Raw genomic sequence first — 27,594 nt, 5'->3', positions numbered from 1 at the left:
TTCGATACAAAACATTGAATTTATTCGAGATGATCACATATAAGTAAAGGCATGACAATAAATATATATGCAATGGTAACGTGATACATAATAAATAAAACATAACGCTATGCATATACGCCCGAATAAATATTCAACGTATATTGTATAAAATGCATTATGGTCTTAAATGTAAATGCGCGTTTACGAACATTTTGTATCGCGGCGTGTGCATACATACAAGTACAAAAATATGCGTAACGCTAAGATATGAATGTACTTACATATTACATATACATACACATTGTTTTATCCTAAAATATCGGATCTCTATCGATATAAATATATCATAATCATAATCTATCGCAAGAAAGACGTGTCACTTCGTCACATGTTGACACGCTGATAAAATCAAGATTCGCTCGAAGGATTCTCATATTAATATTCATAATGGTCCTTTATTATCAGTTAGCGCATTTGCGTGCATATCTGGTCCAAAGCGAGACAGAAGGAACCGCGAAAACCTTCGGATTTGATTTCCGCTGTAACGCTTCTAGCGTCGTCTATGCGCATACGACGCAACGCGGATTCGACTAACTAGAAAAGGTAAAATTGTCATGTGTTCCCGACAAGGCGAGATTCTTCGGTAAAACACACCGGAAAAGAGGAGAGAATCATCTACGTCTATTACGTACGTATAGTGCGCGTTTAACGCACGATACCTATCTATGTAAGTGTATATGTGTATGTGCATATGCACCTATATGTATAAACGTAGGAACTCTGTACGTCCGCGTACGCTCGGGATATCACAGCTAAATGACATTAAGCTCTCGCCATTCGCTCTTAAAGCTAGAATAAATAAGTCTCACAAGCCGTCTAAACTCGTTGCTGATCCTTTCACGCACTATCGTCACCTGCGCGTATCGCAGAAATCCATCGGTTTAATCGAGTCTCAAATCCGTGACCGTATAACAAGCCGCTTTGATCGTGAGCGTAATCTATGTTGACATATCGACATAAAATATCGTGCGCAAGACGGTCGATCTCAGACCCGAAAAATCTGCATCTGCGAATTTATCTTTCTGTATTTCTCTCTCATTCTCTCTTTCCGATACGCATTTCCATAACTGCATTTCCTTAAATTACTGAATGTCTGAGAATAAAAACGAGTTGTTTACATTCCTTTTATATACGATAAGATTAGTGTTTTAGATGTTTAGATTTTAACGGCCGTTGTAATCCGCTGGACCGATAATTTTGAGAGTCTAATCGATTCAAGTATACATAAGTATATACCGTGTACCTCGAAATATTATTATCAACATTATCGGCTATGTTCGGTATATTTTATATGTAAGTTATTAGATATAATACTGTTCTGAAATAGATCTCTTAATACTGTCTCTAGTATGCAGCCGCGTGTTGTCGATAAAATATTTCTATTACCATAATCCAATAGCGTTGATCAACACTGACATTGAATTAAACAGCTTTCACGGCTATCGAGATATATAATCTTAACACAATAGTTTTGTTGGCAAATATTTAAAAAACAAATAAAACTATTCAGATGAATATGATTGCGATAATGGAATAAATATAAAAGTTATGTTAATATGAAATAGTATACGATTCGACGCTGTATAGAGCGGTGTCTTTAAATTATCAGCAGATCTCATCGATATTAAGCGCAAACTTCTTCAGGTTCGAAATGTAGTCTACATTTATAACGTAGGTCTTTTTTGCTTCTTATTCATCAGTCTGTTCCTTTGAGATCCCGTTTTCGTATTCTGACGCAGGGGACCGTTTCGACCAGGCTTCCTTATCAGTCGATGCTTTTTCATCTTCGATATTCTCGTACCCCTTCCGTTAAACCATCTTTTAGGTATATTCGGCGTAAAAGGCGAAGATTTTACGTTATGACCGCAAGTGTTATTCGTGGTGGCATTGCGAAAAACTTTTATCCAATCTTTCAGGAAAGTATGATAAAGTTTTAACACACCCCAATCTTGAATTAACATTAGCGTCAAATCGCCATCTCTCGCCCAATGCATATTATCCTTTTCAGAGATGTTCAAAGTAGATGTTTTCAATTCCAGATTTATCATGGCCGCTTCGACTTCGCACAGCAACTGCAATCATACGGAGTATTACTTTTACACGCTTGCACTTTCACTTGCAATAGATTGATATTGCCTGACATATACATGCTCGTAAGTTTTACGATAACTTGACTCAAGTCAAAGTAATAAAGTATTTATGATTTTATATTTCGCATTTGTTGAGCAATTAATTTACGATTTACGAGCAATTTTAACCCGCGGTATAAATACAATTATCAATTTATATCAACGAATATCGATAGATCTTATCTTGTCAGACGCGAGAAATATGCTAACTTACCCTAAGAACCTGATTATGTGCTTTGTCGATGATTTTGGTCCGTTTCTTAATAACGCCGCGACTGACATCGATACTTGAGTTGAGCTGAAATTCTCTAAGTTCATAGAACGTAATTGAGAATCTTTGAAGCGCGTCATATAGACGTGGAAGGGCACGTTCGGCTTTTTTCCCCTTTTCCAGACACCAAAGTTCCCTATGATACCACTCGAGTTGTCTTTTGGGCAACCAATTCATCTTATATTGCTCCTTATACTGCAACACTCTGTACACCTATAGCAAAAGGACAAAATAATATAATCTCGCGAGTCATAAATCTATCGTCGCCACCTAATATAATTTTTTCTCAAATTGTTGAAATTCTTGTTGTAAAATATAGAATTTAATAAAAATTTTATTGAATCTTTGAACACGCATATACATAAATTATTAATACTTGATTGCGCGTCATTGAATAAAATATATAACTGCATTCAACTATACCAATACTGTCATATTGTATAAATCCAAACATAAATTAAGTGATTATCATAAACGATTATCACGATACATTAATGAATCATTTAACGAATTACAATATTTGACGTGATTTACATGTATTTGTGAGCATAAGCAATCTTGCTTGCTCATATCGATCTAGTACTATGCGCACTATGGTATCAAATACCATAATATCACAAATCTGTCTTGGAATGTGGTCATGCGTGTCCATAAGCTTCAAAGCGATAAAAGTCGATAAACAAAATATATCGCTCTATCCAAGCTACGGCGATCCGTGCGGGATAAATTCGATCTTAGACTCTCTAGTAGACCAAACAATAACATTTATCATCTCGTTACTATGGCATTATAAACAAGTAAAGCTTCTTATGTAAATGTATTCACTTATCTTCGTCTCGTGAAGACAACGTTTAATAACATTTCGCGATAACGACATTTTTAGTAGTCGTTGCGAGCAATGCGTTCGTTTTATAATTCGCGACGGAAGTGATTTGTCATCAAATATCTCGGTGAGATGTCTAGAACGCGCCGCAGGACGTCGAGAAAAAGTAATTATGCTGAATGTGCGTGGAACATCGTAACCAATGCAAATTACTAATGGAAAACTAGGACTGCATACTAGCGATGCGCGTTGCATCGCGCGCACGTGCGAGTCCCCCTCGAGCGAGAACTGCCTACGCGGTTTTACCCCGACGCCGCGCTGCAATTAATTACGGAATCGCGGTCGCGAGTGGAGCGCTCTCGTCTCTCACCTTCGAGTAAACTGTGCGCACGTCCTTGAAAGTCTTGTTGAAGTGATTTTGTGCGACCCGCAACTGTGTTCGCACCCTCTTCATAATGTTATGCGAATCGTTGGAACTGTGCATCCTTTGCGAGGCCGCCAATCGGGTGCCGCAAGGCTGAGACCAGGGTTTTGTTTCAACGACACTGGAGTTTGACATAAATTGTAGATGGTTCGTAGGTACTCCCGATGCCGAGTTCAGCCACGAAGTCAGGAGGAAGGCGAGACTCGTAAGAGTAATCGTTTGTGCCACTGAATCTGTAATCAAAAGTAGAAACCTTCGTCAGAAAAGTATTGAGAGAAAGACACTTAACTATTAATTGAATGAAAATTAAACTTGTGCAACTATTTTGCATTTTCTAATTATTTTTTTGAAAATATTAATTTAGTGGCATTAACTTTAATAAATAAATGCAAAACGTTTAATTTTTAGAAAGTGATATTTTTATTGTAGAATTTATGGATGATATTTAGCATATTAGTGTAAAATTAATATATTAGCAAAATAGTTGCAACAAGTATATATATCGTGATCTGATATCTCGTAAGATGATATATCTATATGTTTATGTAACTTTAATTAATTATATAGTAGATTATAAGCCGCGGCCGAAGTCGAGCAACTGGAGAAAGGTCGCGCGCCATTTTGCATGTAAGAGTAAGAGTAACAAAAGGGAAAGGGAGAGCTAAAGTCCTTCCGACTTTCACGCTCGGCGTACCTACACGGATACGTAGGTACCTCCATTGCACCTACGCGTCAATTTAACAGCGACCAATCGTCGCCCCCGCAGTAGGAAATGGGTTGCAAATCGGAGAATCAAGATTTATTGCACAATTAAACGTCACAGCTTACGACTTTCCTCGTGATTCCACTGCTGCGAACTTATCCCGGGACAGACCTTTCGAAATTTTTCCGCATATAATTTACAATAGTGAATTAATAGTGAAATAAGAACAAGTTGAACTTCTTATAAATTCTGAAGCAAAATTACTTTGTTGGAAGTAAGAGATGAAAAAAATTACTCTTCATTTTAGTTATCAACTTGTGGAGAAGAAACACAATATTTTACTCTCCTACGCATACTATTAAGATTTGAATGGTCCTCGGTATCGCATAATACTTATTGTCAACACCACATAACAAATGCATCGTATCGAATCAATTGTTGATCAATACCATTCAGCGCCCATGAAGTCTAGTCTGGGTACACTAGTAGTGCTGTAAAGACCGACAAAGACTTCATGGACCACTATGTGAGCAATTAACGCGCGTTGATAGTTCGTGCGTGCCGTACAGAAAACCACGTGTAAATTCATTCGAAGCGACGGTACGAGTGCTCTCAGGTGCGAGCCGTAATGGCAATTTGATACGATAGTTCGTACAATTCGCACGTCGGTCACGCGTGGTCTTACGTGCGTGGCACGTCGGTCATCGCGCGGCAAAAGCGCACACGCGTTACGTGATCCCGCGTGTACCACGTGTCTATTTTCAGCATTAATATCCGACACTGTAATGATATCACATAGCTCGAGATATCACGCAAAACTCTTGGCGCTTTTTTATTCGGAAATAAAAATATAGCGGAAATAAAAATATAGGATATAAAAATAAAAATATATAAAGATATCAGGTTTGTACTAAATTTGATTAACAAAAATATCTCGGTATTTCCCTTCGGAAAAAAAAAAAAAATTAGAAAGAGTTTGTTATATATTTCTCGCAATATTTTCTTTTTTTGGATGGATAATTGCCAATTGAGAGCTAATCCTTTCGTCCTTGATTTATCGTGTTTTGCAAATATCTTGGAGTTATACCAACAAAACGAGAATAGTTAAATCCGAGAACTCGATTATCGTAATTTTAATATGCGTCGCGATATCGAGTGAATCTGCCCCGGCGACGTAACGATAAGTCCCAATTCGATTAGCCTGTTAGCGCGAAACACCGGAGGAAGCCAATTGCGTGGCTGTGTGTATCTTATCGTAAACTCACGCCTCCTCTTCTTCTCCCGGAGTTGCCCCAAGCCAGCAGTTTCAGGCATCCTGTATCGTCGGCTGGGTGCACGTCGCGTGGGTGTACAGTAAAGGTGCATCCAATATTATATACACTCTAACGACTATCGCCCCCAACTATATCAATTTACGTCCTTACCTACCAGTTACCGATTTTCTGTATTATCTTGTATCTAAGGGTGGACAGCGACAAAGGACAGCTTTACGCAAAGTCACTCGTTTTTGACAGGTTACGATTTAATTTAGTATAAGCATGTTATATTGTGGTAAAACAAACAAATACTGGAAAATTGATACGCCAAAAAATTGAAAAAAAAAACGAATTTAGAAGTTAATAATCATTTTTATATAGTTTTTATATAGTTTATATAGTTTATATCTTATATAGTTTTATATAGTTATATAGTTTTATCTTGTAGATTTGAGTTATTATTTATTTTATATAGAGTGTAACAAATGTTTTTACAAAAGTTAATAAGAAATGTATAAAATATCTTTCAATACAAAATAATGAGATTACAATTGATTAATACGTGATAAAAAGGAAGCAAAATTCTATCGCGAGCAAGATATTTTTTGTGGCATAATATCCCTATAATCGCGGCCTACCTATGAGTTACTAAATCGCACGCAATAACTACGTTATTCCTATAGAGTTTCAGTACGTACAATTATTCGAGCAGGTGCCTCATTTCGTCCTTACGGTACACTCTCATTACACGCGATAATGTCGATTCAAAACGCATTTCAGAACGAAACGTCCATCATTCGTATGGGAGAATTATCCCAAAATATACTTCTTTTCAAGCATACTCGCATTCCGGGCAGTGTCGTGTCGACGCGGTAGTTGCCTCCGCGGGTTTAATGCATGCCTTCCTCGTCTCTCGATAGGCCCTGCCAAGGTGGAATCGCGGCTATTCTCGCGATGGATTCCCCGGATGCCAGTAGTCGGATGATCGGCCGGCCCTCCGGTGATTTGGCGAAAAGAGGCGGGGAACGGAGCGCGGGGAGGGCAGTGCTCTTTTTTCCGCGGCACAGGACGAAGATTGTTGGTTTTGCAGCATCGGTACCGCGGTGGTGAATGGCCCCAGGGCGGCAAAAGGCGGTTGCTGCTTTCTGGGAACGGGTCGGAGCCCCGGCCGCACCGGGAGCGATGATTGCGTGGTGATTAGCCTCCACCTTCGCCTCTTTGGACCGACGAGTGGAAGACGGAAAGGAGAAAAGGAGCGAGAGTGCAGGCGAGGGAGCATACCGCACGGGCGGAAAGAGACGCGAGTGGTGGTACCCGGGAGAAAGAGTGCGCAATATCAACGCCGTACGGGCGAGTGTGGGAGCGAGGTGCCCGATACGAGAGCCCATTCGGGCTGGCTTTGCGGATCTCATATCGGAGAGCGAGAGCGCCGACGTGCGTTCAAAAGTGCACGCACGCATGCAGATAAGTACGTAGCGAGAAAAGGGTAGATAATAGAAGATCGCGATTCGCGTGTCGTTGCATATACATATGCTCTATACAGAGAGGCATATTATTTTACAGAGGCCGAAGTGGAGTTCTTGAAAATAGTGCCGGTCAACAAGATAATTCTTATCGATTGCAAAATACTAAAGTAAATATTATATGAAAGTGTTCGAAGAGACAGCCTTTGCGATAGTTATCGACCGTACAATTTCCATTTTACATAGAAAATTAGATCGGAAAGTAAATTGCCTTTTTTGTTTCTATGTAAATAATAAAAAAATTATCATAGTAAGACATTATTTGTCGATATAATAGTCGACGCGTCTTAGATACCTAGAGATACCGCGTACCGCGTGCAAAAGTGACACGCGACTGTCGGACACGCTTTATCATGAAAAACGCGCGCCTTTCATTATTGCAACGTCATTCATAGAGGTATGTGGGACGCGTAGTCGCGTCGCTTCTCTTTCTACATCTCCGCGAATAGGATATGTATGCACGCGCTAACAACCGTATACGCGTAAGTCATGTTACTATACGCCGAGCGAATGCTACTCTAATCGGCACCTACAGCGAGAGTATCGCACCACGGGTGAACGCACGGTGAGCACCATAGAAAAGATAGATTATGCGTAGCTCGCAACATTTGATACGGTATGCGCATAAGGGATCGTCAGGAGCGGTCTGCAGAGGCGTCGGGTTTCCTCCTTGCTCGAGTTCTGAATCGAGCGATGATTAAAAAGTCGAGAAGGAAATAGGAGAACCGATCCAAGTATCAAGAGAGTCGTAATTGAGTTAACGTGTCGGCGAGTGATTGTTTACATCGTTTTCCTCCAAGTCCATAATTATTAACGATATACTAAAACATAAATGAATGATTAGATCACTTGTGACACATTGGCGCGTTATCTCAATCTTCGATCTCCACTTAGACCGGTTTTTCTGCCGAGTCCCCGACCGTGCGCGGTCGCCGCAGCTTCCCGCATATTCGCTGAATATGAATCAGGCAGGGTGCGTCAGTTCGACGATCGCCCGCCAGACGCACAAGACCCCAACTTCCTTCCTGCAGCGGGCCGGCCGCAGTCCTCTCCGCGCGGACGACTTTGATTTACGAGTTACGCGGGAAAACTCGAGGTTACCCGCGCGTTCGTGCTCACGAGCCGCAATCTCCGCCAATGGATTCCGGACCTCACGGATGCACCAGACAGATTAGCGGGGTGCGCGGAGATTTGCATTTTGTCCGGTCGGACTACTAGGCGCATAGGATAGTCCTCGCCGGAGAGGGCGACCCCACCCATAAAATACCGCTGAAGGGTCTTAAGTTGCCAGAGTTGCGCGCTAACATCCATCCTTTACCTCCTCTCGCCAATTCCGCCTTCGTGTGCTCCTTTTGTTTTCTTCCTCGGCATTTAGCCCCGTCCTCCTTTCTCTTTCCCCGCGTTTCTCCTTTGGTCTACCTGCCGCGTCGCCGACGCATCGAATTATCAAAGGTGTCTCTATGCTGACGCGTCTTGAAGTGTCTGTAATACGCGAGCGAGGCGCCTTACGGTGTTACGACGATATGGATCACTGATGTCATACTGACGTCACCCGTCGTTTATATCCAGAGGTGACAACCTACCGTTGGCATCGGTGCAAGAATCGATCTGAAACGACGTTCCGCCACTACTGCAGCACGGGAAAGAAGACGAAAAGGGGAGGGGGGGGGGGAGGGGAGGGGGAGAGTACAGTGCGCAGGAATGCACGCGGTCAGTTACTACGGCATTCAATGTCATCGTCGATTACGTTATCTCGATTCTTCGGTCGGCGATAGGCCGCACACGCGTGTGCACACGTGCGTAAGAAAGCGCCCGCGGAGGCCGATTGTATATACGTTAATCGCCATGATATCGCGCCTGATGGTGGCGCGATGCAGTGGTTTCTTCGTTTCTCTTTTTGTCGCTCTCTCTTTTCTTCTTTCTTTCCTTCGATCGGTGACGAAGATTACGTAAGTTATCCGCTTTTTTTATTCGTACTAGAGAACGGAGAGTACCTGCTCTTTCTTGCACTTGTTAATTCGTTGCAAAAGATATGCGTTTTGAAAAGAAAGAAATGCGTTTTATATCTTGACGCCTTGTTTAATCCCATGAATATCCTCCGATAAATTTTGCGTAATTTCATGATAATATCTGACAATACTGATATTAATTAAGACACACGTTGTCCAAGTGTGGTAATTTTAGTTTATTTCGTTCTTTTATGAATCGATTGTCTTTCAATCTTTTTTGATGTTATCATATAATTAATCATATCAGAACGACAGAATGTATACGTTTTTAGAAACGGAAATTTAATCGATTTACGGTTGAGTTAATTATCTTATCGCGTTTGTGACGATGTAGAATGTTTGATCAGATCGATACGCGAACTTTATATCCGAAGATAAATCATCTTCATCCTGACTTAATAACAGTTTGTAAAGTATGCGTGGATGCACGAGAGAGAGCTTGATGCTGAATTATATTGTTAGTTGAGACAGTAGGAGGATCTCGCGGAAGAAAACGTTGTAAGTAATCACGTTATTCTGGAGCACTGACGTTTGAGAAGAAGATAATTATGATCTTACAATGACCCAATATTATCATATACAGGATATTCTGAAATCTGTGGTCTTAATTTAAGAATAGACTTTTTGAAAAATTTCAAATTAATTTTTGTTTAAAAAATATATATAAAACATAATAATTATGAATGTTTAGTATTCAACATATTTCAAGAAATTAATGTTTCTCTGTCATTTTTGTCAATATATAAAATTTTAAAAATTAAGAAAAATTTTAATATGAAAATTTCAAGATAAACAAACATAATATATTTTAAATAAATAATATATTTTAGAAATTAATTTATCTTAAAATAATATGTTTTATTATGTCTTATTTTTAATTAGAACTTTTTTAATTAGAAACTTTTCAATTTGTTCTGTTTCTTATAAAATAATCGCAATCAATATTATGATTTATCATGAGAAAAATGATTTTATCTTTATTATATATTTTTAATAAAATATTATCAGAGTTATTATATTCTAGTACTATAGTTTTCTTTGCTTTCATAATAAACTGTTTATATTAATGATCCAACACAAATTTATGACATTAATGGCAGTAAAATATATTACTAGGAATTGAGATTATCTCTTTAATGCAAATAGTATAATATGATAAAATCGGTAATGCAATTAATCATGAACATACATTATTCATTGCATGGATTTTTATCAGTTAGAATCAGGTGCAATGTTTTCTTGAGAAAATATATCCAAAAGAATTAAGCAGATTTAAATTGCAGTTTATATTAATCTTCTCTTTTATATCCTCGTTTATCACTTTCTCTATTAATGGATTTAATTATTCGATATTACATTTATCAGATACTTTTACTGAAAATACTATGTATTAAAAAAAAAATCATATTTCAAATCATATTTTATAGTATTGATTTACACTTCAAAAATATACGACGGTAGAAGTAATTTAGTATAATATTGAAATTTCTGTTTAGTTGTTAAGTCCGTTAAGAACAATGCATATAATGGGTAAGAAACTGGTCATTCGATCTTGTCACCGTCAAGAATAATTCGCTGTTTGTCGTGCAATCGAGATGTGTCTTTTACGAGCGACGAGAATAAGAGCGCGGACCAAGAGATCTTCGTTTTCTCTCCAGTTTGCCTCATTGGCTTTGATCCGCGAGAATGATGACTTCGATAACGGCAAGTACACGCAAGTACGAGAACAAGATGACAATGTTTTGCCGCGAAACGAGACTATCGTGCAAGACTATAAAAATGCGCATATACAACGCCGTGTTAAAGAAAGCAGAAACCATCGTGTGACTAACGGCGGGCGGTCCCGGACTGGGACGAACATAAAATCGAACTCTCACGTCGCGACCTATAGAGGCTCTTTACGACGATCTCGCGCACCGTGAATATACAGAGACGTCAGCGGGGTCCTCAGATGGAACTAGGTACGTGTACCACGCCCCCGTCGACCCTTTGGGCCCTTTACGATTTCCTTGCGTAGTGAAACACGCCGACCCGATAACGGCCTCGACCCTGCATCGTAAAGACGATAGATTCTGTCATCGCCCAGGTGACCGAATGTCCATTTCAGATTGACAAGAAAAATCCTCACTTTCTGATATTTCGCGATTTACGTACTATGCATTATATCACTTTAGTCGTCGCTAATCGTCGATTTTGCACCAAAGATATGCGACAAACTCAGTCAACGTGTCACATGAAAAATACATATTAACGTATTACTGGGAAAAGAAAGCGGACACGCACGCTGAAAGTTATTCGAGAATATTTGTTAAAGCTATCTATTTTATACTGCTTTTATTATCATGTTTACTTCGATCATAACTTTCTGCCAGTCATGACTTTATCTACAATAATAATCGTGTTTGAAAATCACAAGCCTAACTTTGAAAATATTGACTACAAAATAAACGTTCGGTTAAATATATTGGTATTAATTCAATTTTTTTATAAAACTATTTGTCGTATGCATTAAAATTTAATGGTTTACTTTAATTGTCTTTTTTTCTCATTATCTTGTTGTCACAAAATTGTAGAGCTTGCTCTAATTTATTTCTAGTAGCATTAACATTTAAATTATTAAGTGAAATACACAACACACACACACACACACACACACACACACACACACACACACACACAGTTTCGCACAATTCTTTCCTATTTAAATAAAAGTAAAATCATTACGTAAGATATAAACGCAATATTGAATGCCTAGCGGTGAGAGATTAACCCTTTAGCCTTCGCATCTGATGTAAATCCCTCGTATGCATGCACGAGAAGTAAAAAAATCCGTTGCTTCGGTTGATCGGCGTCGCAACATACATAACCGGGAGCATGATCGAGACGCGAGCACGTGGTGCTCCGTGTGTAAACGTGACTCGGCCGGCTAGTGGATCGCGACGCTCGTACATATATTTTGCGTGCATGTATCGTTACGGACCGACGAGCGACGGTGGTCGCGCGATAGTTGGTGTGTCGTGTCGATCATTGAACCGGCCCTCAACAATCGTGAATCAAAGTTGTCGGTGGTCAGGCACAAACCGGGTTCCATCCCGCTCCACCCACGATGTCGCGCGAAGAAACACTTCGATACGTAACCGATTTTACGAAGCGTCCGCGAAATGAATTTTTTTAGCTCGATCGCTTTCGCGGACGACTGCGGCCTACGCGTTGCCAGCGGGCTATTCGTATTGTTCCTTTTTAACGACGCGGCAACGTAGTTAGTTACGAAACTTGTTGTACTGATAGGTTTAATGAAGTACCAAACACGCGAAAGTACAACCAGTTCGTTTTTAATCCGACGGAAAAAAATGATCGAGACAGATTATAAAAATAAAAGAAAACGCAAAACCGAGTGAATCGAATGAATCGATTTTTGTATTGATTTAGTAAACGTTAAAACATAAATGTTGGAGATTATAACAAATTTGATCATTTTTATTATTATTTGAAAATGAATCATTTTTAATTACACGTGTTATAAAGAAAAGATGATATTACGATGAATTTCTCAGTAGAACAAAGGTCAACTTTGAAAATGGGATCGAAAAGTAAGATATTAGTTGTAAGGCATGGACACGAATTTTAGCTTCATTTTATACACAATGCACAATACTGAATCGGTCCCTTGTCGTATGTCATCGCGTGCTTTCTTCACCTTCTACCCACAACTGCGCTTTAAGTATCATGACACCAGGACATTAAGTATCCACCTTCGCTTGGAATAATAAATAGGTTGGGTGCAGATCGTGGCATCGGCGAGCTAACACCTGGTATTCTTCAGCGGGAACACGGCCTACGTTTCTGCCGGCATCATCCCGGATCGATCGTCGTGTAACACTTCGCCTGTATATCATGACGAGCACATTCAACTCGCTCGATAGCTCGACAGAGCTCGGGCCCGCGTATCGGCATGAATGAACGCATCGTTCATTACGCACGCAGCCTCAAGAGAATAGCAATCAGCCGCACGATGGATGGCGTCAGGTGGCAAGAGATCGTAGATGGAGACTTGTCTTCAGCCCCGTCGTCGCACGATTATTGCTCAGTACGCCTGTTTCGTAATTGGCTGGACTTGATGGAAAACCAACAACACGTGGCGATCTCGTCGTATCTTTAATTAGCTAAATTTTATTCTAATGCTACCATTCATTAGCATTACGTTAGCATAACAAATGATTAAAATACGTTAAGGCGTTTGATGTGTCATCACGTGGCTAAATATATGCGCATTCTCACTTGGAGCTCCACTTTCGAAGCGTTCGGCGCATTAAGGCCCTTCTTCAAAGATGATTGTTTCATGTCTCGAGGAGTAAGAGATACGCATTGTAATTTCTACGTGTCGTGCTTGGTTGCGGAAGTAAGCACATTATTGTGATGTACCAGCGGCTCGCTTCGGGCTCTGTAATTGCTATCGTAGGTGGTGGAACGGAAGAGTTCGTAGCGGGGCCTCGTAAAGCTTGGTTCACTATTCAGCGTGTAATTTAAACATTGCCTCACTTCTGCACAGCGTACCGCCCGCATTGTAAACTTTTAGATCTGGACATAAATGTGACCGATATAATAATAGTCCATTAATGATAATAATCGAAATCTTATCAAATGTAAAAAATAAACGAGATCGAGTTTGAAAAATTCTTTTGAAAGATATAAAACACACGTTTCACATATTTTGGATACTAGGATTCGTTATTTAGTATCGACCTACTGACTACTTCAAACTGGTTATTAAGCAATTAGTTAGTGTGCACCGTATGATTTACTGTAATATCAGGGAATAATATCCTTAAACTCTTAAAATCCTCGGTCGGGTTATCAAACATACAAGGCAATCAGGCACAGACCGATCTTTAATGTAATCCTTTAAAGATGTTGGTAAAATGGAACGTAAAAAGATGTTAAGAAAATGCCGCGGGATATATCGAGAGTCGGAAGAATCACCTTGAGAAAGCAATGAGAACGCCGACGCGCCTTAAACGCGGTATAGAAGAATTGCCGATACTTAACGCGCTCGTAAATCCGAGTAATTAGCGACTCGTTACGGATAACGAAACCACGAGCAATTCTTCAAGTTACAATGCAGGGATCATTATCTTCTTTACAACTGAATTAATTGACCGGAATTTCTTACAATTGTGATAAATCTATTCGCAATTTTGTCAAATGTATTGAAGCAGATTACAAAATGCGAAATGAATGAGGAATTTTTATATTTATACCAACAATCTTATTAATTCTGAAACTTATCACTGATAGGAGTTGCATAACTGCTTTTATGATTTTTATTATTATTATTATTATTATCTTTTTGTATAAATCGAAGATCTTTATAAAAAACACAGAACGATGTGTTATACTCAATATTTTTACTTTGTACGAGACTGAAAAATACTTTGCAAGACGTGTATGTAATTATTATCTTACTCGATAAAGATGATTCAACGATACTTGTAACATTTTATTACATCTTGCGCATAAGTAGTTTTATTATATATAATGTTGGCATTTAGTATCTTTACGGTTGTCGTCGCGTTAACACCGCGATTAACATGTGCATTACTTATTGACAATAATTGGCATTATTATATACTATTTTCTCACTCGCGTCACAATATATATAGCCGTCGATCCACTTCACTTTTTATCGCGCAAAGCGTGCACATGTGCGTTCTTTTTTCTCGGAAAAAAAGCGCTTCCTTGCTTTCCGCGGTTGCACAAATCGAAGCAGACAGAAGCGCAAGAAATCGGGAACAGGGAAAGTATTACCGCGATATTTGTAATCCACATCGCATGCGATTGATTTTATCGAATCGCTAAATCATGAAACGACACGAAGTCGCTCTTGTTCCGGAACTGCGATTTAAATCGTGTACTGACGTCTAAGAGCGAGATCGAGACGGTGGCTATCTAGTAGTCGGACAAGAGAACTCGACAGAAAAATTTACAGGAATGTATAAAACTGAATTTATATCTTGCGTCTGGCTACTCGCAAACTATCTTTCTCTGTTTCTCTTTTCCTCTCCATCTCTTTGCTGGCACACGTTTCGCATTACTCCTTCGGTTGTAACTAAGCACGCTTAACAAATTGCACAAAAAGTTGCCCCGAAGCATCGGTCAGATCGCTCGATGCTTCATCGCCAATGTATACGTATTGGTATCCCGTCATAACTCGATAGCAACCAGTTACTATTTATCAGGTGGTATTGTAAAAAAGTAATGAAATGTTTATGCATAAAAATATAAGAAAACTACATCAAGTAAGTGCTTTTTAACTAAAAACATATTGACAAAGACAAACATTGTTTATGAAAGGATTTAACGTGATAACGAGGATATAAATATTGTAGTTATTAGTTTAGATAAAGGATGTTACAATAATATTGTAACATCCTTTATCAATTTTACTTAATGTCAAAAATAGAATGTGTGTGTATGTGTGTGTGTGTGTGTGTGTGTGTGTGTGTGTGTGTGTGTGTGTGTGTGTGTGTGGTGTGTGTAATTAAGATTAAAAATAAGAAAAAATCATATTAAATAATAATTTAACTATTTTCTAATATGATTTTTTTGTTGATGAGAATTTGGAAAATTGTAGTCAACAATTATCCTTCTATTTATATGATGAGGAACATTATAAATAATGACGTTAGATCAGCAACTAATGCTATACGAAAAAAATATAATTATATCGCTTGATCTTTATCTTAGATCTGATCTTAATAGCAGATGTTGATTGACTAAGAATCAGTGTAATCTTTTCATAAAAACGCGATTCGCGACAGCAAAATTATTCTGTTACGAAATATACATGATGAATCTTTGATTTTTATATGCATATAGTAATTCTTCGATGTGTCATGCGTTGTACGGCAGTCTGAGCGCTGGCATAATATTTTCATTTCACGCTGGAGTGCTCGTCTGTCCCATAATATGTCCAGTGAACCCTGCTGAACCCAAAACCACAACCCAGTACGCGTCCAAGTCTTTCTTAGGCCCTTACTTCTCTTTTATTTTTGTCGTTGAACGTAAGTCACGCGGTGACACTAAGGGACGTACAAAAATTCCACGATGTACCTCGTCAGAACTTCGTATTGCATATGCGGTACCGCAAAAGACATTTTATTACATATTTTAAAAATTGACATTTTGTACCGATCTCAAATGAATAATAATTACTTCAATGACAGTCAAAGACTTTATCAATTGTCATCTTTTTACGACGATCGAAACAAAGGAAAAAAAATGCGCCAACGCGAAATTGATTTCATAATGATTATGTCTGGGTCCAAAATAGAAATTACGCGGTTGCTAAAATTTAAAGTCGCTTTCCGGCGGCTTGGCTGGACTGACAAAAGAAAAGAAGGTTTGTCTGAACGTTGTTTGACTCCTCCTTCTCGTTCGTTCTTTCCCACCTCCGTGAGAGATCACTTTCGTCCCGCGTACGTACAGGAGTGAAGAACTCTTCTCTTGGCTGTCTCGGCAAGGTGGTATCGGAGCGAAAACGCACAACGTGGGTACATGCCTGAGCTCTAGAAGATGGTCAGGCGGTATCGAACGTCGCCGTCGTCCTCATCCGCTGCTCGCGTCGTCGCCACTTTCAGCAACGATGGGGACCACCTCCGGGGCACACGAGTGTTTAATAAACCGGTTAAGGCCCGTCCCCGGATCTGTTTGCCTTCAGCTTTTGTAACTTTACTAGTGTTGTGACTCGAGTCGAGGTCTACATGAAAAAAAGGGTCCGCGATGGTACCCGAGCAAACAATCCGTGTGTGTCCCGTATCAACACGACGCACGCCTCTATCGGCGGCTGTACCTTCCACAGAGAAGTGGAGAACGTGGAGGTGGAGAACAGGCGGCTCGGTGACGAATACAAATTTGTCATCCCGGGAGTTAGAATCACCCTTTCAAAGGAGAAATTTTATCGGTATTATAGGGGTATAATAATAATTGCGGATTTCCATTGTTTACAGTTCAGATCAATGTCTTTTAAGCACTTGCAATTATTTTCCTCAAATATTTAAATATCTATTTTAGTTTATTTAGGATATATAGAAAGAAAAGATTGCCTTTATTTTTCTTTGTTCGGTATGACTTTAAGAGAAATTCCCTTCCTTTTAAGTCTGTTTTCATATTATGTAATTATTATCAGAGAGAATATAACTAGTTATTTGTAGTAAATTAATTGCAAATGAATTCAAACATGTATAATGAGTTGAATATGTAGGTAAGCATGATGGATTAAATAAATAGCAATGAGTAAGGCTAGTTCGAAGGTGGCAATGACGCGGAACAACGCTTATCGCGGTTAAAAGAATTTTAATCCGCAGAAAATTTAATCCGCAGAATAGAAATGAATAGATGTAGCTGAATAAATTATTCATTGCGGTTAATATCATGCGCACCAAGATAAGATTGAAAATATTAAATAAATAAAATAATCAGTGACAAATTTTAATAATTTTTGGTTAGTTAAAATATTCGCGTCCAATAAAATAGATAAGAAGTTTATTACATATTTGCTGAATATTTTGTTTCTACATAAATTGTAATTTATGTCGTAATAAATTATAATTTATTATGTGGCTCTACGTTAGCAATAGAAACAGAAAAACACGTATTTCTATTATATATAAAACAATAAAATATTATATTATTTATATATTTATAAAAATTCATCTAATAAGATAATCAAACGAATCAATGAATGCTAATCAGTCAATATACGAAGTAAATCGTTTATGACTTAAGCTATTAATGTTTATCTTTTTTGGTTCCGAGACTGAAGCCAAATAAACATACTAGTAACCTAATCTCGTACACTGACTCAGTTTATCGCTTAGTCATTAATTAGCCAAATAAAAATTTTTTAAACGCACAGAATTAAAACGATTGACGATGTTAAGAGAAGTCAGTTGACAAAAAATTATAGAAAAAGGTCATTGTTTTATTAATTAAGTAAAAATAAATAATATAAAAAAATATGAACATCAATTAAGATTTATCGAAAAATCATTTAAGTTTTGATTACAAATGAATCAAAAAATATATATTATATGAATATTATATTAATTAATGTATAAATATTATAACATTTATCGTTATAAACGTTTATATCGCTAAAATAGATCGTTACCTCGGATTTGGATCAAATAATATAACAGTTTATGCAACTATGATGTTGACTAATTTCGGAAAAAGATATTTTCATGCTTGATTATCTTTTAAGAAAGTAAATAGATAAAGAGGTAGATAAATAGATAAATAGATGGAGAGAGAGAGAGAGAGAGAGAGAGAGAGAGAGAGAGAGAAAATGAATGATTTAAAATTTAATAAACTTATCTGAATAGTTAACATTTATTAATTTGGTGTTATATTATATAATGCAATTATTATATTTAAGATAATTAAAGTGAGTTATTTACATGGATAATTTGTTGCATTTTTTAAACATAAATTATATAGATAAAATATATATATATATATATATATATATATATATATGTGTGTGTATGTATACACATGTGTGTATGCGTGTGTTTGTGTATATATATATATATATATATATATATATATATATATATATATATATAACATATACACATATATGTATACACACATATGAATATATATGACTCAAAATAAATTCTTTAATTACAGTTAAATTAATGCTAGTGCATTACACTACTATTAACATAGTAAAGAAATAGAATAAAGTAATATAAACTTTTTAAGTTGAGAGATATAAACTCCAATAAATATATAAAATTGATTCTAATTTGAAGCTGCAATTGATAATAAATATATAAATTTTTTTAAATAAATGAAAATCTAATGAAATCTAAAACTTGTATATTTAAGTAGTTTTTTTTTAAGATTAAATATACCGCGGATTGAAAATAATACTTTGTGTAATATTAAATTATTTAAACGTAGTATATAATTAACGATTATCAAGTGCAATTACAATATAAGAAATCGACCTTGTATTTTTTTTCTAGTTCGTAACGGGATTCTTCGATAAAAATATTCTAGTTTAAATACAATAAAAAAAAATAGCAATGTATAGAGCAAAGAAACCATTCTTTAACAAAAATGGCCAAGATAAACATTTTTATAAAATGCAGAAAAGCGCGCAAATGTGAAGCAAATTGGGAATTTATAAACATCATAAATTATAAAATATAAAATTTAAATAACTATACAACTAATGACATAGTTTACAGACACGCTCTTGTATTAAATTATTTTATCCGTTTGTTGCAAAACGCAGCTTAATTATCTTTTTCTCTTCTAACCGTTCGTCTCCCGAGTAAGATCCGTTGAGCGCTATCGATGATGACGACAAAGAACAGCACGTCGCGCAAGTAGAGAAACGGTATCTTAAACGTTGCGCGAATTCTTCACGTGTCATTGCATCATTATACATGTTTCAGTAAAACTTGTCGTCGATCAGGTGAATGCGAACGACCGTTTTCTTTCGTTCAGTTCCGCGAACTAGCCGTGACAGAAATGCACCGCGACTTTTATCCTCCGGAAAGCGCAATGGGATCTCGCGGAGATGTCAATGCCGGAGAGGAGCGAAGTAACGTTATAATATATCTAACGCCGGGAAACCGCGAAAGGAGCAATACGCATCAAGCATAGTGTAATATTCGCGAGTCGTTTTCTTATGTTGCAGCAAATGTTTGCGTGCCGAATACCTCGTCTCTGCGAGATGACTCGGTGCGAAAGCGAGGTACACATACACACACACATATATGTTGTATATAATACATACACATATATATATATATATATATATATATATATATATATATGTTGCATTAGAGAAAGTGGATAGAATTCAGCAATGTACACACACCGCCTTAGTGTGGCGAGGGCGAACGCTCCAGCCACCAGCAGCACGAAGATCATCTCTTCCTCGTCCTCCTGCAGGAGAGTCCTCGGCTGCTCCGGATGACAGTTTCCGCTCGCATCCACTTGCGCACTCGCGGTCCTTCCGCGAAACTCGACTAGTCGCTCCGAAAAAGCGTTGTTGTCCGTTATCGTTCACCGTCGCGTCCCGCTACCGGAACGAACTGTCACGTTGTGATCTCGATATCCCCGGGATATCGAAATCGCGACACCGGAGGACCGGGAGATTGCGGGACGAATTTTACTGTTATTGTTACTGTACGTCAGGTGGACGTCAAAGTGATATAACAATGCACCAGAAATCTCCACATCGTCAACGTTTTTGTGAGATGATAATCGATCTGTCTGTTTTCCGTCGGAAAATTGACGCGACGCAACTGTCCGTCCACCTGCGTCACGACCGGATTGACGTAACTGTGGACGATCGCGCCCGTTGACATTCGAGGGTTTAGCCTGTGCCTGATCCAAGGCTCCGGCAGGAGCCTTTTTAACTCGTTGGAGACTTTCCAGAAGAACCACCGGCGCGGTTGACCATTCGGCTTGCCGATCTCGTGGTGACTGAGTGGGTCCCCCAGTTGCGACTCCCAGTTACTCACTCGGGCTCACGGACTCACTACTCACCTCGTCCCGCGCTCTCGCACTCTCGCTCGCTCACCGGCACTCGGTCCCACCTCCATCCCTCCTGCTTCCTCCAGCCCCCTTCCGTAGCCCCACTGTAATCCTCAGTCTGCCAGTACGTCCTCCCTGTCCTCCTACCTGCGCGCACGCCACCCTCGATGCGCGATCACCGCGTGGGGAAACAAACGGCGGATTGTACGTGGACTCTCGGATCATGTCGATTTCAATCGAAATGTTATTAAATGCACTGATCTCTTTATCGATTTGAACAGCGATATAACGTATATATCGATGACATTTGATTAGCGAAAATTGTATGATGCAATTGCAGGTGCACAGGTTCAAGAAATTATGAAACAAGCATTAATTTCCATATAATGTGATGATTAAAAATTATATGTGAGAGCAGATCAAGGAAAGATGCAAAGTAGGATTTTTCTGTAGAATATTGACCACAATTAATCACGCAAATAACAAATGAATTAACAATTGAAATGTCTAAGTCGTGAATTACTTAGAAATTTATAGCGATAAAACCAACGTGCGTAAAACTTTACAGGTGGTAATATTTCCACTTATTTTAAATGCTATTGTTTCTAATCTACCGAAGGCATTGTAACATAAAGATTATCAGACACGAAGATGTAGACATTTAGGGAAATAACCGCAACAATATATGCGAGAACTAATCGCAAAACCAGGAAAGTAAGTTTCTGTGTCGGGCACGTGGCTCGTAAATCAGTGTTCATGAGGAAGATGTATATTCTTCACACGTTGATGACTAAGCTTGCTACGTATGTATGTACGTCTGCTAAAATGCTTAATATGCAGTCTATTAATCTATGTTTATATTTAACATTACATCTTTTTTTTCTATTACGATATATTTTTTAAGTGACCACTTCTTAAAATATATTTTGCTTAATTATCTAATGTACATAAATTCATTTGCAACTGCATATTATATATTTTGTTTGATATTATATACAATGTAATATCAAACAATTGAATATATCATTATTATCATTCATCATCGATAAATACAATATAAATACAAGATTTTGAGATAATTATAAAAACGGAAACTATCTCTATTTATTTTTATTTTATGAAAGTTTGCAAACATGATATTTGATTAAAAAAATAACGCGCGAAACGTATGCGATAATTCTGTTATGAAGAGTGGGAAAATCAAAGAATTAGTTACGATATGACATCGGCGCGTTCGCGATTAGATGAAATGATATCGATCTTATCAATTTAATTATAAAAATTGAAGACTCGTAGGTGGACGTTGCAAGCGCTAAAGAAAATTTTTCGATAAATATCGGATAATTAAATGGAAGCAATTGAGTTAAGTGCATAGTTTCCGTTATCATAATCCAACTGTTTTGAAAGTATGTACAAAATTTTCCGTACTCATATTGTTCGCTCATTTTGTTCGCTCTGATTTCCGGTGATTTCGTCTGACACCTATTGGGTTGAATCACTTTTATTGCACGCAAATATTTGCAAGGTGATTCCGCGCGCCGTAGCCGACGAGGGACCCACGGCCGGTTCCATTAACGCGTGCAAATTATTCGAATATTATGCGCTACAAATTAGACGGCCAGCACTGGGATGGCCCGCTGCGGGCCACGCCGGTGCTGGTGAACGCCTCGGGATTTTAATTTAACGATGTGCGCGCGGTCGCTTAACTCGGGGCCCAGAAACGCGCGAGCTTCCCCGGAGGATCCGACCATAAGAGGATCGAATTACCGCGCCAATTATAGTGTCACGTCGTTAATTGACCGGTAATCCGTCCTACGTCTGCACGCGAAAAGTGAAGACTTCGAAATGCGCGTCAGAATCGTTAAAGTCGAGTAGTGTTACAATATTTATAGTTACAATATTTAGCAGGTAAGAATTACAAATGCATTTTTAATAGTCTACTTTTTGACATAAACTTTTGAAATTTAAAAATTCTTTTTACGTGAAATTAAGAATACGTTATGAAGCGTGTCAACGTGCAAGTACGGAATGATTTATATTTAAAGATGTAAAAGTGCGTCATATGAGGAAAGAGGATATATATGCAATAAGTGCAAATATATAAATATGTAAAAAAATTGTTTACAATTGTTAAAGCATTTACGATTTTGCAACTTTTCCTGATGTATTTTTACGCACAGACTTTAATTTTATTAACCTGAATTTTAATTTTGTTAGGTTGTTGCTATTTTTATCACCTGTAAATGCCCTAACCCGCGTCATATATCCTTATATCGCGCATTTACATATCTGAAATACCCGTTTACGTATTTGCGCTTTATCGAAACGGCATCGAAACGGCTGCATTGGCGTTATAAAGTTTTCCGATAAGAATCGATGGCGTCAAGGAAAAATAGCGGTGGGCTTCCCCGAGTTAGTTCTGTGTAGATTACACATTTTTAACTTCTTCCCTCTCTTTTCATTATATAATACATACACTAGTCACAAAACTGCAGGCTTTTTCTGAACAAACAGCTCTCTCTCTCTCTCTCTCTCTCTCTCTCTCTCTCTCTCTCTCTCTCTTTCTCTTATCTTCAGTAGAAGAAAATGGAAAATCCTCGTTTATGCTTGACTAACTCTTAAAATTGGTTAATTTGTCGACATAACGTATGTTTCTGAGTTTAATCTCACTATCGATATTAATATCAAGTTTTTGTCAGTTGATAGAACGGAAATGCCTTCTACTCTTGCGCTACTTGGTCCTTGGCTCAATTCACTTACAATTTTTTTTTTAATTTACTATCCCGCCATCTTTAGCACCACTTGATTTGATTGGTTTGGTCTCGATGCTGACTGTTCATTTTGATTGGTCGACATCACATATTATAAACTTATATACGCAAATAACATGTAAGAAAAGTAAAGTAGGAGTGGTTACGAAGAAATCCTACTCTATTATTTTTATATTTTCCTATCGGAAAAATATTCTTGTCATTCGATCTTGTTATTCTTTCAAAAGATATTTTTCTCTATTATGTGTTTTTAAGATTTGCTATACATAATATACAGCAGGGATAGATCATATAAATATATAAATAAATTAATAAATTTTATGGCAAAATACATAAGTGATTGAAACTATATTAATTAAAACATTTTTTACATATTTGCATTGATATTTATGTATTTGCGTAAAAAAAAGATTTTGCTAACGTATTTAAAAATTTGACTAGATATATATATATATATATATATATATATATATATATATATATACAATTTTATTAAAATAATTATGTAGGAGTGCTTAACCATGATGATAATACTGCAAAATTTTTTGATATTCTAGTTAAGCAACCTAGTTAAGGTTACATTATTTTTCTTATTATATTATTTTCCTAGTCTAACTTAGTCTAACTTAGTCTTGCAATTCTTATATCTGGATAAATTGTTAAATACTTTAATAAAGCACTTTTTCCAAGTAACTTTATAAAAATTTTGACAAAGCTAATCATGCAAATATGATTACAATATCAGACATAGGGGGTCTTTGGTTATTTCCTGCAAACAGATATATCAATTTCGATTTCATTTATTCGGTCTACAACAGATCACGTTGATAATACGTACGATAAACTTAATCAGTAAATTAATTCAAATTTGCTTGTGCATGTTTGGCTACATGTAAATATAATGAATGCCACATCAGAAGAATAATTTTGGAATCATACGAGCATTAACTACTGTATCGCGATAAAGATGATAGTCAACGAATAGCTATCAAGATAGGAGGAAAGAAGATGATATTACGTCACAGTAATAAGTACGTAATGCGTGACGAGTCTGTTTGTTGCAAAGTTATCAACTTTATTTCAATCTTAATCAGTTTTATCTATTATGTTAACGTCGAACAATTGTTCTAGAACATAATGCAAATAATTATGGCTTATGTGAAATACAACAAGTTCGGCAGACATCGTGCCTAGCGCAACGTTATAGAGCAATGGACTTTGGTAGAAAAATGATTAAATTAGTGCACTACGGTAGTGGTCCCCATCTTGTTGCAAAATCATTCGTGTAGTGCTATCGGCTGATTTCTCGACCATAACATTCCCGCGGCTTGTCGCAGAAAAAGCGCCAGATGCAGCGCCGTTTCTTTTGACAGCACGGGAACAAAGGAACGGCGAAAGATCGCGGTTCCTGCTGGATAACACTATCGTGCTTCGAACGTTCTTCGAAGTACCATGGCGTGAGCGATTTGCCGCAGGTGTATTTGCGCCAGTCTGATACGAGATGAGCCGTGAAATTCATCGGTTCCATTAAAAACGGAGACTCTTTTTAGAAATGCTATCTCTGAAGTGCCGCTATTAATGAAGAAAAAGATGCGAACTATGCTTCTTAACTTATTGCAAAGAAGAGAAGTACAATGTATCGTGATTGAAATAAGAATTACGAGATAGCTTTTACTTAATCGATTGTAACATTTCTTGTTAATAATTTTTAATATCGATATAGACGATTTGATATAATCGATACAATTAGAATTATTATGAGTTAGTTTAAGTAATGAGTTATTCATATAAAACGATTTTTCAAATGTATAAACATCATGTAAATATTGTTGGATTAAAGTACTTTATTATAAGATTAAAGACTTTTTTAAAATTATTTTTAAAGATAATATTTGTTATTGTTTCAAAAAGGACTTTTTGGTACAAATATAAATGTTAAAAAATTTTCAGTAAAGAATCTCTATCAAAGTGATGAATTAAAAGAATGTTGTTATTTAACACATTCAATGTGATTATAAAAATATAATTCTCGTTTCCACTTTTTATCGTTAAATGCTTATTCCGACGAGACGGCCGCTGTTTCTTAGAACGTTCGTCTGAAACTGAGTCTGATCATGAGTCATTCTTACCTATCCGCATTCTGCTTGTTTGATGTTAATTCACCTTGTTGACTACTTTGTACTTCTCGATCTCACGTGCTATGGGACGAACTCACATGTGCGACATTCACACGCGGGCGAGCTCTAAGCGGGTCACTCAAGTGATCAAGAGCTACGATCAGCGCACACTCCGTAAGGACACTCCCGCCGTATTAATGAATGACTAGACTGGAGTAGAACTATGAATGAACTCCGCATAGCACTAGAGTACTATATAACTGCGCACCTTGTGGGCGTCCTCCGTTCTCGGCCAATAAGAAAAAGGCCCCCTGCGGTGACTTGCACGCGGTATTAAGTCCGGGCGCCGTAATTTTTTTCTTTCTTAGAAGTTGACATCAACCGTTAGAGATGATTGGGTAGAGGAATCCCTGTATTGGTATTAGCAAAGATGTGTCATTCCAATATATATAGTATCCACCCCTGTTAAGTCGTTTTCTAATTAGTAGAAGTGGTGGTAGACTAAGATAGACATAGAAGTGTCTATTGGTAGTTTAAGATCTAGATAAACTGAAGTGTATATTATTATAAATTAAAGCTTCAAAAAATCAGAAACAAAGCGGTATTAAAATTTTATAATTTAGGCATTTTTTACATAATAAATAATGTACACACACACTCTCACACATGTTATTTTTATGAATTTTATTTTTTTCTTTATTAGATGCATCTCTATTCTTGTTAATTTTTTTAACAATTCTCTATTTATAACAAGCTTAATCTTTATCGTGCTTTTCTGCAAATATATCTTTGTATTTTATTTCTATAAATAACTTTCCTTTTCATTACTATTTTTGTGTATTTTTCTTTTACATGTATTATTAAGATAAAAACAAAAAAGTTGAATTTTGCATAATAAAATATTGATTTCTGAAAATCATCATTTTATATGATTAAGATACTATATAAAGAAAGATGTTATATGTAAATTAAGAAGACGCTCTTTGCGGAGCTTCAGCAGATATCTTATGTGAGATATCTTATCAGTTATATTACTCACATTACTCACTTAGGTTAATTTCTTAGCAATCAAATACATAGCATCTTTGTCATATAAAATATTGATCTTCAGAAATAAATATCTTACTATGCAAAATTGTATCTATTTTATAATAAATCTACTTTTGTAAAATTTTTATTTTATAATAAATTTTTGTAAAATTTATTATAAACGTTTGTAAAATATTAACAAAGAATATATAACAATGTATACAAAATAGCAAATACAAATTATAAATATTGTTTGTGAGATTAATATAATTTCTATTCTCGTCACTTTAGAAGATTTTAAAAAATTTTTCTGCACATTATTGTTGTAAAAGTTTTAAAGTTGACCTGTAGTTTTGTATGAATCATAGTTATCTTTGCGGAGTTTCAGCAGATATTTTATGTGAGATATCTTATCAATTACATCACATTACTCACGTACGTTAGGTCAATTTCTTAGCAATCAAGTACATAGCATCTTGATCTTTGTCATATAAAATATTGATCTTCAGAAATAAATATCTTACTATGCAAAATTTCCATAAAATTATTATTTCCATAATTTTGATCTTTCCGTCAGATCAGACAGTGGTTAATTATGATGTTATTACACGATGAATAATTGGAAAATATACATACATGTAAAGATGAACAAGTTATAAATGCTATTATATATCTTGGATACTATAACAAATCATCGACATTTTATCGTAACAAATTTTATTTATTAAGATTATTGAGTAAAGAACATTACAATGCCTTAGATTTTATATACTTGTATATAATCTTTACATCATTAAATTTTGCAGTGAATATATTTAAAGATATTAAATTTATATATCATAATTAAATCTTTGTAAATAATTTTACACTTGAATATAATTTTCCGATATAAATTTAGTTTGGATGTCATACAATTTTTCATATTCCACGCAAATGAT

General features: G+C 36.7%; 1 protein-coding gene across 2 annotated transcripts; it reads right to left on the bottom strand.

The window, feature by feature from the left end:
* LOC105432509 (uncharacterized) lies at positions 1-25,797 on the bottom strand. 2 transcript variants are annotated; one of them, XM_011647363.3, is made up of 4 exons: positions 25,640-25,797; positions 3,636-3,922; positions 2,386-2,655; positions 1-2,114 (listed from the first exon to the last, which is right to left on the bottom strand). In XM_011647363.3, the coding sequence occupies exons 1-4, from the start codon at positions 25,647-25,649 to the stop codon at positions 1,707-1,709; spliced, it is 975 nt and encodes a 324-aa protein (XP_011645665.2). In that variant the 5' UTR covers positions 25,650-25,797; the 3' UTR covers positions 1-1,706. The 2 variants fall into 2 exon arrangements, with proteins under 2 accessions (XP_011645665.2, XP_011645664.2); XM_011647362.2 differs by lacking the exon at positions 25,640-25,797 and adding an exon at positions 20,076-20,885.
* Between the last annotated feature and the right edge of the window lie 1,797 nt (positions 25,798-27,594).

Source organism: Pogonomyrmex barbatus, unplaced genomic scaffold (genome assembly GCF_055798465.1).
Source record: "Pogonomyrmex barbatus isolate J1 unplaced genomic scaffold, ASM5579846v1 scaffold1, whole genome shotgun sequence".
Lineage (NCBI taxonomy): Eukaryota > Metazoa > Arthropoda > Insecta > Hymenoptera > Formicidae > Pogonomyrmex > Pogonomyrmex barbatus.
Note: the sequence above shows the minus strand (reverse complement) of the source record. Positions and strands in the feature narration are given on the sequence as shown.